This window comes from Mirounga leonina, unplaced genomic scaffold (genome assembly GCF_011800145.1).
Source record: "Mirounga leonina isolate KUSES-001 unplaced genomic scaffold, KU_Mleo_1.0 Mir_92, whole genome shotgun sequence".
Lineage (NCBI taxonomy): Eukaryota > Metazoa > Chordata > Mammalia > Carnivora > Phocidae > Mirounga > Mirounga leonina.
Window position 1 is genome coordinate 5,451,040 of NW_023270852.1, and position 12,605 is coordinate 5,463,644.

Consider the following 12,605-nt stretch of genomic DNA (forward strand, 5'->3'; position numbering starts at 1 on the left):
GGGTTCTAGAAGATTCAAACTTGAAGTAAACCTTCAAAAATAAATGTACAAAGAAAAAAAAAACTGAAGCTGCTGAACAGAAAAACCTCATTAACAAGGGCAAATACAATCGTATGGGACCCAGCACTGAGGAACCTCACTGAGGATTACATTTACACAGACTGCTATACTCCTCAATGTACACAAATGTACATCATGAATGATATGTGAAAAGAATAACGATGGGAAATAGTTGAACTGCAATTATGATAACTCAATAGGATCAATTTTATTTACATGCTAAATGAACGAGTGAAACGTATTCTCTACATCCATAACTTAAGTACAATCAGTTATAATTACAATATTGCAGCAATTTGAGCTGCTACCTGCTGGGAGAGGTCTAAGGGAAATGTTTTGATGTTCCAGAATAATGTTCTTAATACTTTGCAAAAAACGAAACAAAATAAAAACACAACTTCACAATTCTTTACTGGGTTATGGCTGGTTCTAAGAATTTCTTTCTTCAGCTCCTATTTTTGCTGCTTTCCAAAGGTCAACATACGTTGCATTTACTTCCGAATTGTCAATGAGGTAATGTGTGTATCAGTGAAATAAACAGAAAATTCATTCATTCATGGCCTTTGCACAGCTTTTATTATGAAGCTATGAGCATCCTGTCTGAGGCTAGTTTTACTAGCGGCTAGGTGCACATTTGTCCGCGATAAAAGAAGTACTCATTCCCCTTCCCCCTTTTCTAGTAGCAGGTTTTGCTTTTTTTTTTGTTTTATTTTTTTGCACATCCCTTTTCACTTTACAGTACATTTGACTATAGTGCACAACATGATTCCAAGTCAAAACAGTGGCCCATCGGGCCCTGAGCTTCTGATTGGTCAAGGGCTGTCCAATCAGTGCTGGTGTCACTGGGTTACCCCTAACCATGTCCGGCCATAATGGCACTACACAGTAGCAGTGAACCATCTAATTAAAACCAAAAATCCCCCAGGGAAAATGCTATACTAGCAGAGTCAGTCTTGAGTCAGATCTTTATTTGGTGCTCCATCCAGATATATTTTTAGTGCTTTCTCTTTCCGAGGTGAGTACGTTACACGATGTCCCGTCTTCTGGAGTCGACTGCTTTCTTTTTTCATCAGTTCATTTCTTTGCTCATCTGTTAACTCCATTAATTCTTCTGTCTTATCCCTGTTTAAAATATTAATTACGTATTAGATCAGTACAGCCATCTGCCTTTATTGACTTATGCTTGAATGTTATAATGCTCCTTGGTGAGAAAATGAAATGTGATTGTCACTGGTGAAGTTAACTAATCTCACACCTTAAGATGTCCTGGATTTCTAATATGTTTATTAACACAGCACTCACTTCTAAAAATGGCATAGAATAACTTCCATGCTATTATTGGTATAATAATAGCTATCACTTATTGAACATTTATATATAACAGGTACTATGCCAGTTTTTTTAAATGCAATAGCTCTAGTTCTCATAAAATCCTGCAAGGTTGACATCATTGTCACCATTTTACAGATGAGGAGCTAGGTAAATAACAAAGCCTAATCTGAACTCATATCTGTCACAGGCTCCAATGACTATTCTTTTCCTCTGTATCTGTGTTGGCTCATACGGTAACCTCCTCCTCCATGTGCCTACCGAATGCTTGAAACCTACTAAAAGTGTAACACACACTATTTCTAGGACTTACTATAAGAAAAAAGATGTAAAACATCTCATGAATGACTTTTTATATTGATTACATGTAATGATTAACATTTTGGACACAGTGGGTTAAAATACTTTATTAAAATTAATTTCACCAGTTTCTTTTTAAAAAGCTTTTTAAAGTGTGGCTACAAGAAAAATTCAAAATGTAATGGGTGCCTCTTGTATTAACTACTACTGATTAGGGCCGCTCTATATCATAAACATAGTAAAGGAAAAAAAAAAACATAGTAAAGGCATTTACAGAGAACAAGATACTATGCACACAAAAAAAATGTGACATCACTGGGAGTAACAAATACATTGTAAATGTACCTATAAAATATGACTGCACCATCATCACAGATATAAAGAGGCCAGACATTCAGGGTAGAAACTTTAGGATTCCAGTCCAAATCCTGATGAATATCAAGGACAGAAATATCACAGGGAAAAGTTCCTCTACCCTAGGGAAAAAATGAATGAATGAATAAATCATGCTGTTAGCCATGTTTATTGAGCACTAGTATGCAAATGCAAACATTCTCAGGGCTTTACCTTGGCAAATTCAATATCTTCCAAAGGAATTCCACTGATTTCAGAAAGCTGTAAAAGGAAACATTTTATATGAGTTCATTTAAAAAACTAAATTTGTTAAAATAAGTCATCCTTTTTTTAAATTTTATTATGTTATGTTAATCACCATACATGACATCATTAGCTTTTGATGTAGTGTTCCGTGATTCATTGTTTGCGTATAATACCCAGTGCTCAACCATCAACCTTTTAACCCACACAGAAATAGCTTGATTTTTTTTTCAAAGATGTAAAGTTTGCTATAAAATATTGGGGAAAAAAAAGCAGAAAGATGAATTGTCTCCCTTCTCCCCTGCAAATGCCATGTCCCAGAAATACCAATTTAGTATATTCCTTCCAGACCCTTTCCTATGCATATATAAACTACATCACATATTTCTAAAATACATAAAATTACATTTATGAAACATCTCTATAGAATAATTTTATACAGCCTATTTATAAGAACAGGATACAGAGTAACCTCATTCTCTTCAACAGCTTAATATACTATTTTATTCCCTCCTGAGGGACATCAAATCTGTTTTTAATTTTTCCCAGTTACAACGCTATACTATATACCTTCATGAATATCCTTGCATATTTCTGCAAGTATTTCTTTTCGGTTGAATTCTTAGATGTGGAACTGCATATCTGAAATGTTGCTAATGCCAAACTGAAGCCTGAAAAAACTGTATCAATTTAACTACTTATCAATGTTGTATGATATTGCCTGTTTTCCCCAAACCTTGATGATTCTAGGTATTTTTGATGTTCTAAATTTTCACCACTTTAAGAGGTAAAGAATGCTATTACTGTTTTAACTTGTATTTCTTCTTCAACAAACTGCCTAATCAAGTTCTTTGCCTATTTTAAAATTAGATTGTTCATCTTTTTTTTATTAATGCGGTAGCTCCTTATAAATACGGATGATCGTGTTTCATATCTGTTTTAAATATTTTTCCCCTTTCTTGTTTTTTATCTTTGTTTATGGGTTGTTTAAAAAAAAATGGGGAGGAGGCTGTGTATGAAAGGTTTATGCTTTTATGTGATCTCTTCTTTTTTTAGTTTCTGGTATTATGTTTACAAATATCTTTCCCTTTCCAGGATATAAAAATATTTTCAATATTTTCATCCAGTACATTTGTCATTTTATTTTTATATAAATTTAATATATTTAGAATTTATTTTTGTGTTTGGTGTGAATTATGGAAATAAAATTTTTTTCTCAAGATGCTAATTGTCCTAGTACTGCTTAGGAATAATTCACCCAATCCCCATAGAACTGTAGAATTCCCACCTTTAAAATGAATAATGCAAAAGAGAACTTCATCTGGATTCTTTATTCAATTCCACATTATTTGGCTTTTTAAAATATATACAGCAATTTACTCTAATAACTTCTAACTAATCCTAATTACTGAGGAAAAACTTGATCCAAGTAACTAAAAGTGAGGGTCCACTTCTGGATGGCCAAAAGCCAGTATAATTTTTCAAAGCACCAGGAACCTAAAGAACAAGGAGTGCGTGACAAAGTGTCACAAGATATGAAAGAGACAAAGAAAGAAAGGTTGCCACATTAGTGTTTGGCACTCATTTCCTAGGCCCTCTCTTAAGTAACACAGAGAAAAACACATGTTAGTTGATTCTGCTTTAAAATGAACTTACCTTCTCTCGCAGCTCATCAACACTACTGCTTTCCAACACAACCTCCTGGAAAGGATCCAGCTTCATCTCTGACGGTCTCCACCTTCTTGACAGAACTGCAAGCTGGGACATGGATTTCATCTTCTCCACCCCTATGAAGATACAAGATTACGTCACCTTTCTCTTTTCTCTAGAGGTTCGTACTTTGACTTTTTCTGGATTGCCTGACTACCCAAAAAGATTTACTTCAAGTGTTATGCTGAGATAGTGGATATAAAATAACCCAGTTATCCCAAGGAGTTTTTGAGAATACAATACTTCCTCTCTTCCCTCCAGTCTCTGAGGAGAATTCCTTACTCTTTTGCAAGCTCTCCTTTCACCAGGACTCCGAATTCTCCTTCCCGAGTCCTGCTGGACACTGCTCTACCAACTACTCTCTTCTCCGGATTGCCAATCTTTGCCTCTGTGTTGGCTACTACCCCCACAAATCATCTTCACTTCATCTTTCTTCACTCAGACTATCATTAATCCCTCTTTTCATTTACTCAACGCTTACTGATTCTTCGAAACCCAGCTCAATTGTCTCCTTTCTCTCTGACGTATACAAGAGCAAATGACTGATTTGGTCCTCAGGAACTAGGATTTGGGAATTACAGGTTTGCAGTTCTGGTTCTCTTATAGACTATGTATCTATAAGGGCAATCACTGGTTCTTATTCATTTCTGTAGCAACAGAGATTAGCAGTGTCTGGCAATTTACAGGTTAATAAATGTTTGAGATGTAATCACGTGATTTATTTCTTACTCAACTATTTTGATGCTAAAATATATACTGAAATGATACTGATGCAGGCACCCACCATCCAGTAACATCTCGCAGCTAATCCATCTCAATCCCTCCTAACAAGGGGAACTTCTATGTTCTTCATCATCTCTTCCTGGCCTACCAGACAAAGTGATTATTTTCTAAGGCCCGAGACACTCAGAGAAGGAATCACAGTCTGGAGCACCTGCCTACAGAGCATGGTAGACAGTGTCCTAGTTGTTCCTTGTCTCTCCCGTTTACCTGTCAATTAATCAGAGCTTTAACAACTGAAATTTAAAACTGGACCCAAAATATCCTGAAATAGGTGAGGTGTTAGTATTATTGAACCCTCTGAAAACTGTCACAATCTTATGATATTTTAATTTCTATGGGGGGGGGGGAAGGAAAATCGAAATCTTTCTAGGCGACAGCACTCACCAAAGAACACAGAACTAGTTGTTTCCTTGATATGATCTCCCCAAAGTCAACTTTTCTCCCATTACCTCCTCCAAAAAACCAGTACTTTAAATGTTTCAATGTTGAACATTAAAACCAGGAGGTGTGACAAACACAAGTCCTCTTCTAGGTTACTGTTACAGGTTGAACGTGTCTCCTCCAAGAGACATTTAAAGTCCTATACCCTAGTACCTCAGATTATGACCTACTTTGGAAATAAGGTTGTTATAGTGGTAATCAGGTTAAAATGAGGTCATTAGGGTGGGCCTTAATCCAGCATGACCGGGGGGGGGTCATGGGGAAATATGGGGGAAATTTGGAAACAGACACACAAGCCCACAGGGAGGACATTATGTGCAGATGAAAGCAGAGATCAGGAGATGCATTTCCAAACCAACAAACACCAAAGACTGCCAACCAACCACGAGAAGCTAGGAGAGGGACATGGAACAAATTTTCCCTCACAGCTCTCAGAAGAAACCAACCCTGCTGACACCTTGATCTCAGACTTCCAGCCTCCAAAACAGTGAAACAATTTCTGTTGTTTAAACCATCCAGTTTGTGGTACTTTGTTATGGCAGCCTAGGAAACTAATACAGTTATTGTTCTCAAAATCTCCGATCAATTATCAATACTACACCCTCTAACAAAAATAAGCCATAATGAAGAAAGAAACTAAATAACAAACCCAGGTAAGAAAACGTTAGCAGAATTTTCTTTAAAAAGTACTTAAAAATGCAACTTTGAAACTGCAACTTCCCTGTAAGGAGAAATTAATATTTTCAAAATTAGAGAAGAGAAATATTTAAAAGGTAACTGCAACCCAGACTAAAGACAGAAGAAAACTTGCTATGTGATAAAAAAAAAACAAACTATAGGCTTCTATTAGTGCCAGAGCATTTCTAACTGATATTTCCCCACAAAAACATAGATAATACCATCAAGAACTTCAAGGAAAACCTCCCAGTTGCTGGAGATATTAATATCTTCTTCATAAATATGATAATCCAAAAAGACAGTGCCAGGATTCTTCCATGTTTTTTTCCTTAGACGAAATCTACAAATGTGATAAGACATTTTAAATTACTGTATTTTGAGATTCTTAAAAAAATGACATGAATCTGACATCAAGGAAAAATGAACTATGTTTAAATACAAATGTCAAGTGGTTATTAATTAAAATTTTGGAAAAATATGAGATGCTGCTCAAACTTCAAATTTAGGGTCCTACAGAGGAAGTTCAAACAAATTCTAATAGTTTTGCTTAGTTCTACTAAAAATTAATCTGTAGTACTAAAATTCTGAATAGGACAGGAATTTTTAATTCTAGTTTGAGAAAATTATACCAATCCATATCAACTGACCACACAGTCTTTCTTCCTTCCAATTGCTGATGACACTGTAATTTTACTTTACCTGTCAATACTGAGCTCTAAACCACACTGCTCCCTGAGTTGAGGAATTAATTCCTCTTTTGATTGCCGTACAGTCATTCCTTTAGCAAACACAGCATCTAGCAGAAACTTGCATGGCTAGGAATATAAACATCATCAGAGAATTCAATTACACATTCAAATAGGGATATACGAGACATTTTATTTGCACTTTATAGTGTGACAATTACAGGCCTGAGTTTAGGAATCTATCTTCCTAGGTTCAAGTCTTGGCTCTACTACTGACTAACTCTGCTATCTTGAGCAAGTTTACTTAACACTTCTGTGCCCTTTTTTCATCTGTAAACTGGGGACAGTAAGTCTTCCTCACAGAGTCACTGTGGAGATTAAATAACATTTATATTTCTCTTCTTATAACAAAATGATCACAATTTTTAAAGTAAAAAGAATCCCTTTTATGGACTAAGATGAGGGATATGCATACTAATTCTCCAAATACATTTATTCATTGTCTCAGAAGGGACACTGTCTCTGCAAACCCCAACGCTGGAAGAAACATTCACATATAAGAGATATGACAGATGCTCAATAAAATACCTGTTGAACAAATGAAGGCATTTTAGGAAAAAATTATCCCCTTCCAGTAGTCTCTCTTTACCCATGGCTTCCCTTTCTGCATCTTTAGTTACTTGTAGCCACTTGGGGTCTGGAAGCAAATAATCCTCCTTCTGACAACTCGCCAGAAGGCCCGTAATAGCCCAATGGTACACTGTAATAATCAGTGCCTACGCCATGTACCTTCACTGCGCCTCATCACACAAGCATTTCATCATTTCATCACAAGAAGGTGACAGGAAATATAGCACAATAAGATATTATGAGAGACCACATTCACATACCTTTTATTATAGTATACTGTTAAAACTGTACTATTTAATTGGTAATTGTTAATCTCTTACTCTGCCTAATTTGGTAAATTAAACTTTATCAAGGTATGCAAGGAAAAAGCATAGTTTATGTAGGTGTGGTACTATCCGCGGTTTCAGGCATCCATGGGGGGGGGCGGGGTCTGGGAACATATCCCCTGTGGATAAGGGGGGAGCACTATTACATTTGCTGTTTGGTTTTCACACTTGTCTAGGTCTTCAATAAGATGTTATAAACACCCTGAAAACAGGGACTTTGCCTTTTTCTTCTGGCTTTTTTCCATTGCTTGGCATCTGTTGTATGACCTTGGGCAAATTGCATAATTTCTTTTTGCCTCAGTTTCTTTATCTATAAAATGGGAATAATAAATAGTACTCATATCATAGCTAACTGATGAGGATTACAGGAGTTAATATCTGCGAGCATATGGTAAATGCTACTAGGTCAATGCTTGCTAAAAACTAAAATGACTCTCTGAACACAAAAAGTCCGATATAAGGACTCTACAGATCAACTGCTGTCCTGTACTTCATGATCCTGCACTACACGATCATTTCTAGAAAACAAGCACAAACAATGCCCCTTTTAAATGCAGGAAATTTCTGCCTCACTCCAGCATTGGTATCAACACTTTAAAGCAGAGGGATGACAAAAAAAAAAGGCCTGAGAGCCACTTCATCTGCTGCCTGTTTTTGTAAATAAAATTTTACTGGGACATAGCTAATCCCACTGGTTTGTGTATCGTCTACGTCTGCTTTTGTGCTACAGTGGCAAAAATGAGCAGCTGCAACAGAGGCAGTATGGTCTACACAACTAAAATATTTTCTGGAAATAGTGTGCTGGCCTCTGCTTTAAAGAGATAAAAAGAAATGACTAGTCATAAAATCTCTGCACTCCATGTTTTCATTAACTGCCAAAAGTGACCTTACATTGCTCTGAAGGGTATTACTTACCTCTTGTTCATTGACCAGAAGCTGGTACACTTTAACTCTGTATTCTCCTTTTTTAAGTGCTCTCCCCAGTCTAATTGTAATCTATAAATTAAAACATTTTTTTTAGATGTATTATCTCAGCAGAATAAATAACCCATTCTCCCCACATTGTTTAGTTTGGTCTTCAAAAATTCTCTAGATTATGGACTCTTTGAGAACAGGTATATCTTTTACCTCTGATTCCCAGCACCTAGAATAGTAACTGACACAGAGTGAACATTTAACAAAGCTTTGTTAGATGAATGAAGAAAAACAACAACAACAACAAAAACAACCACTAAACATAAAAATAAAATTACCCTTTTAGGGTTATCTATTTCACCTTACTTGGAAACAGGGCAAGATGTTCTCAAATCTATCACTTAAAACAGACTCTAATTATTCAAAATTATTTTAATCAACCTTATTGTCATCTGAAAATGATGAAAGTGTCTCATTCAGTCGGACGCTCTCAAACTCTTGATTGCTGGCATACACTCGAAAGACCTTGAAGTGAGAGGACAAAACTCCAACAAAGGGCTCTAAATGTTGTTTGAAAGCGGCCAGAGTAATTCTTTTATCAACATGCACCATCAACCCTAAGTACAAAAAAACCAAAACAAAACAGAAACAAAAATGTAAAAGAAACCTCTTAGAATATAAATAAAACAGATCATATGCTTTTTATTATACTGTAAGCAGGAAAAAAGTACCCCCTTTCAGTTATTTGACTTTTAGCTCATACACAACATTGAATGGACAAAAAACATGGACACTGAGCATATGATAGACTCCAACAGCTTCAAATGTTCAGAGATATTTAAGTGCTTATTTATTTATTTAGGCTGCTGAATTCCAAACCAAGCTTCCAGGAATTCTTTTCCATTACATACATTTCTAGTTCTACACAGTAATAATGTGGCTCTGGCTGGGCTCCACCCCTATCTCTTCTGCTTCCTGACTAGCCATGTGACATGGAGCAAGCCCCCAGCCTCTGTATATCCACTTCTTCATTTAAACAATGGAGAGAATAGCACCTACCTCATGGGATTGCAGTGGGAATTCAATGGGGTTAATAGGTTTATCATGCTCTTAGCACAGTGCCAAATATCTAGTACTTATTTCAGAAAGTGTTAGTAAATCTAGTTCTGGGATTTCTACTAGAATAAAAATGTCAAGACTAGCATATGAAGATGTCTGTTTATCATGTGGTTGGACTGGAATAGGAAGAGTATCTAAATGGATCAGAAACTCCCACCATCCTCCAAACTTCTATAAAAGCTCTCTTGGCATTGTAATAGGATTATTTTTGGTGAGCTTTATTTTTTTTTAATACTTATTACTCTTTTGTCCTTTATAAGCCACTCATGAGCATACTTCTGGAATATTTCTATTTACTCGAGTCTTCATATTAAAAGAGCAACAACTACACTTTTTTCTCTTTCTCTTACAATAGGCAGTACAGAATACATGAGCTGCATGCTGTCGTAGGCCCATGAGGCCTCTGGAGCCATAGCCATAAGCCTCTCTCTAGGGTAGGCTTTGGTTTTCTGTGAAATTTACAACACTAGTCAAGGATGAGACCCTAAAACACGCCTGGTTTATGTTCTCAGGTCACCCCAACTTTTGGGTTGATGAATTTTTGAGTGGACTTCTTCAAATAAATTAATGTTCATTTACTGTTTTCCTGGTTATAAGATTCAGATAGACTACAGAAAAGGTGACAAGTATGAATTAGAATAGAAACATGGTGATGAACTTTTTTGTTATATATACCTTTTCAGGCGGCATTTAATTTCTTTAAAATGTCCATTTCTAAACTTTAAGGAGTGTCCCTAAATGTTAATAATCCAGCTTTTGGCAAATAAGCCTCTATTTATACTATCCAGGAGGTACATTTCTTGAGAAGGATATAACGAAAAAATTACTTGATTAGAAATCAGACGTCAATGACTAGATTTCAGCTTTGCTGCTGTTGCCTAGTAAATGACTATCAGTAAGTCATCCAATGTCTCTGAGCCTCAGTTTTCTCATGGGATCATTACACCAGTCTCGTTGATTGCTGTTACGACAAATGCAGCAAATTCTAAATCATTACTAAATAATAAGCTATTACTGCCATTTTGGTTTCTGTGATAACCTGTGGTAATGTATCACAGGAAGACACAAGTGTTCGTTGTTGCAGTGAAACAGCCTGGCCTGAATGAATTCCTGCCCCCTCCTTGTACATTACCATCATACCATTTTTCCTATTTACCTCTTCAAACAGAAGAGTTCAGTCTCTTCAGTGCAACCTCAAAATATCTTTAAAAAGGTTTTTCTTTTTCTTTCCTTTATGTATTTCTTGAATGAGGTGGTAACCAAAATTGTACAAAGAAATTTTCAGTGCAAACACACTGCCATTTTTATTACCTTGACCTCGCTGTCTATACCTGAATGCCTGCAGACTGCAACTAGGTCACAGTGGAACAGTATTTTCAGAGAAAGGTCTATAATTACTCCCTGAAACAATTCCTGGATTTTAACAAATAGCTTAAAGACCATCTCTTTAAGTGTATTTCAGTTATTACCTAAGTTAATTCCTATACTGTACATATAATGTCATTCTCCAGGTATCAAGTTGTCTATTATACCTTGCCATTTCATCCCTCTGCAGAATCTGTATTATATTATCTACGTTACCCAGGCACCTACGTTCAGATCACTGAGGAACTGTGATGAACCAGCCTTACTTAGTACAGACTCCTGAAACACCTGGCTGCTGGCTATCATCCCCACTCCTCTCCCTCTAAGCCAGTTTCCATGGTTTTCACTTTTTCTTTTCAAACACAAACAAGCTTTCTGTGTGGCTTCTGAAAGCTGAAATAAACTGTAGTATTTAAATGGGTCCTCTTGATCATGTTTACTATTTCAATAAATGCTAGTAAATTAGTCCACTATGAATTTCCAAAAAGGTGGAATGAGACTCTGCAGACTATAATTCTAAGTATTCCCATTAAATTCTTAAGGTTGAGACTCTCATGCAGTCAAATATCCAGCACATCATTACAAAACAAACCACTTAAATTTCTAACCCTCTTCCTAAGAGGAGCTACTTTTAATTTTTCCAATGCCCTAGAAGGGTTGAGGATGGTAAGAAACCAAGTAACCATAGCTACTAGCTATTTTTCCTTTACTATGATGTGAGGAAAGTAAGGGACAGTGGTACAAGTTAAGAAATAGAGAAATACATACCAGGCTTATAATCAGAATATATGAGTTTGATCCCAGCAATGTGACCCACTAGCTGTGTGACCTCTGGCAAATTATTTTAGCCAGTTTGAACCAGTTTCTTCATCAGTGAAAAGTGTCTAACAACGTCAATTTCACACAGTTGTTGAGAACTAAATGAAATAAAGTAAGTTACTGAGCCTTATGAAATAAAAACTCCATAGGAAGTTAAAGCATTAGTATAGAGTTTCTGTCTCCACTGTGGCTCACCATTCCGTATTTTCCCACTTGAGGTTTCTGCAAGATATGCATATGGATGTCACATGGTTTCAGTGTTATTTGGAACTAGTTAAAAACACAAATTTATGTATTTTTACACTGATTCCATAATTTCTACCACTTTTAAAAGACTAAATTTGAGACTATGAGCATCATAGCACTTAACTTTTATACTGGTTGTTTGTGTCTTCTCCCACCAGATGAAACATAAGGCCGCATCTTTGTCATCTCTACTTCTAAAATCTACGTAGGGCCTGGCATCTTGAATGGATCCAGGAATATTAATTGGGTGGGTGGATCAACGGATGGATAAAGAGTGGGACTCCCTCCCCATTATTACAAAGGTAACGGAGCAAAGGCATTCAATTCAGACTTAAATTCTAGTAATGGTTCCGCTACTTACTAGCTATACATGTACTTTTGGGCAAGTCATTCATCCTCTATGAGCTTCAGTTTTCTTATCAGTCAAATGAGAATATCAATATTTGCTTTATTAATCTCAGACAAGCTTCAAGTGAGAACAAACAAGTGTTTTGAAAACTAAAATATAAAAATATAAGGGGTAGTATTAATATTTGCATTGTTAAAGACTAATGCAAAGTATTTAGGTTTTTGAGCTATCCCTTATAAACCTGAAGAAAAT

At 36.0% G+C, this 12,605-nt stretch overlaps 1 protein-coding gene across 3 annotated transcripts in view; it reads right to left on the reverse strand.

Moving 5' to 3' along the window:
* Positions 1-238: 238 nt before the first annotated feature.
* Positions 239-12,605, reverse strand: part of USP47 (ubiquitin specific peptidase 47) — a 109,706-nt gene continuing 97,339 nt past the window's right edge. The window contains exons 22-29 of one of the 3 annotated variants that reach the window (XM_034995339.1): positions 8,897-9,072; positions 8,456-8,536; positions 6,598-6,713; positions 6,120-6,238; positions 3,943-4,073; positions 2,257-2,304; positions 2,035-2,165; positions 239-1,182 (exon numbers count right to left, since the gene is read on the reverse strand). In XM_034995339.1, the coding sequence (XP_034851230.1) occupies positions 1,008-1,182; positions 2,035-2,165; positions 2,257-2,304; positions 3,943-4,073; positions 6,120-6,238; positions 6,598-6,713; positions 8,456-8,536; positions 8,897-9,072 (977 nt within the window). In that variant the 3' untranslated portion in view covers positions 239-1,007. The remainder of the gene's footprint in view (positions 1,183-2,034; positions 2,166-2,256; positions 2,305-3,942; positions 4,074-6,119; positions 6,239-6,597; positions 6,714-8,455; positions 8,537-8,896; positions 9,073-12,605) is intronic. The other 2 variants (XM_034995341.1, XM_034995340.1) reach the window with 2 other exon arrangements.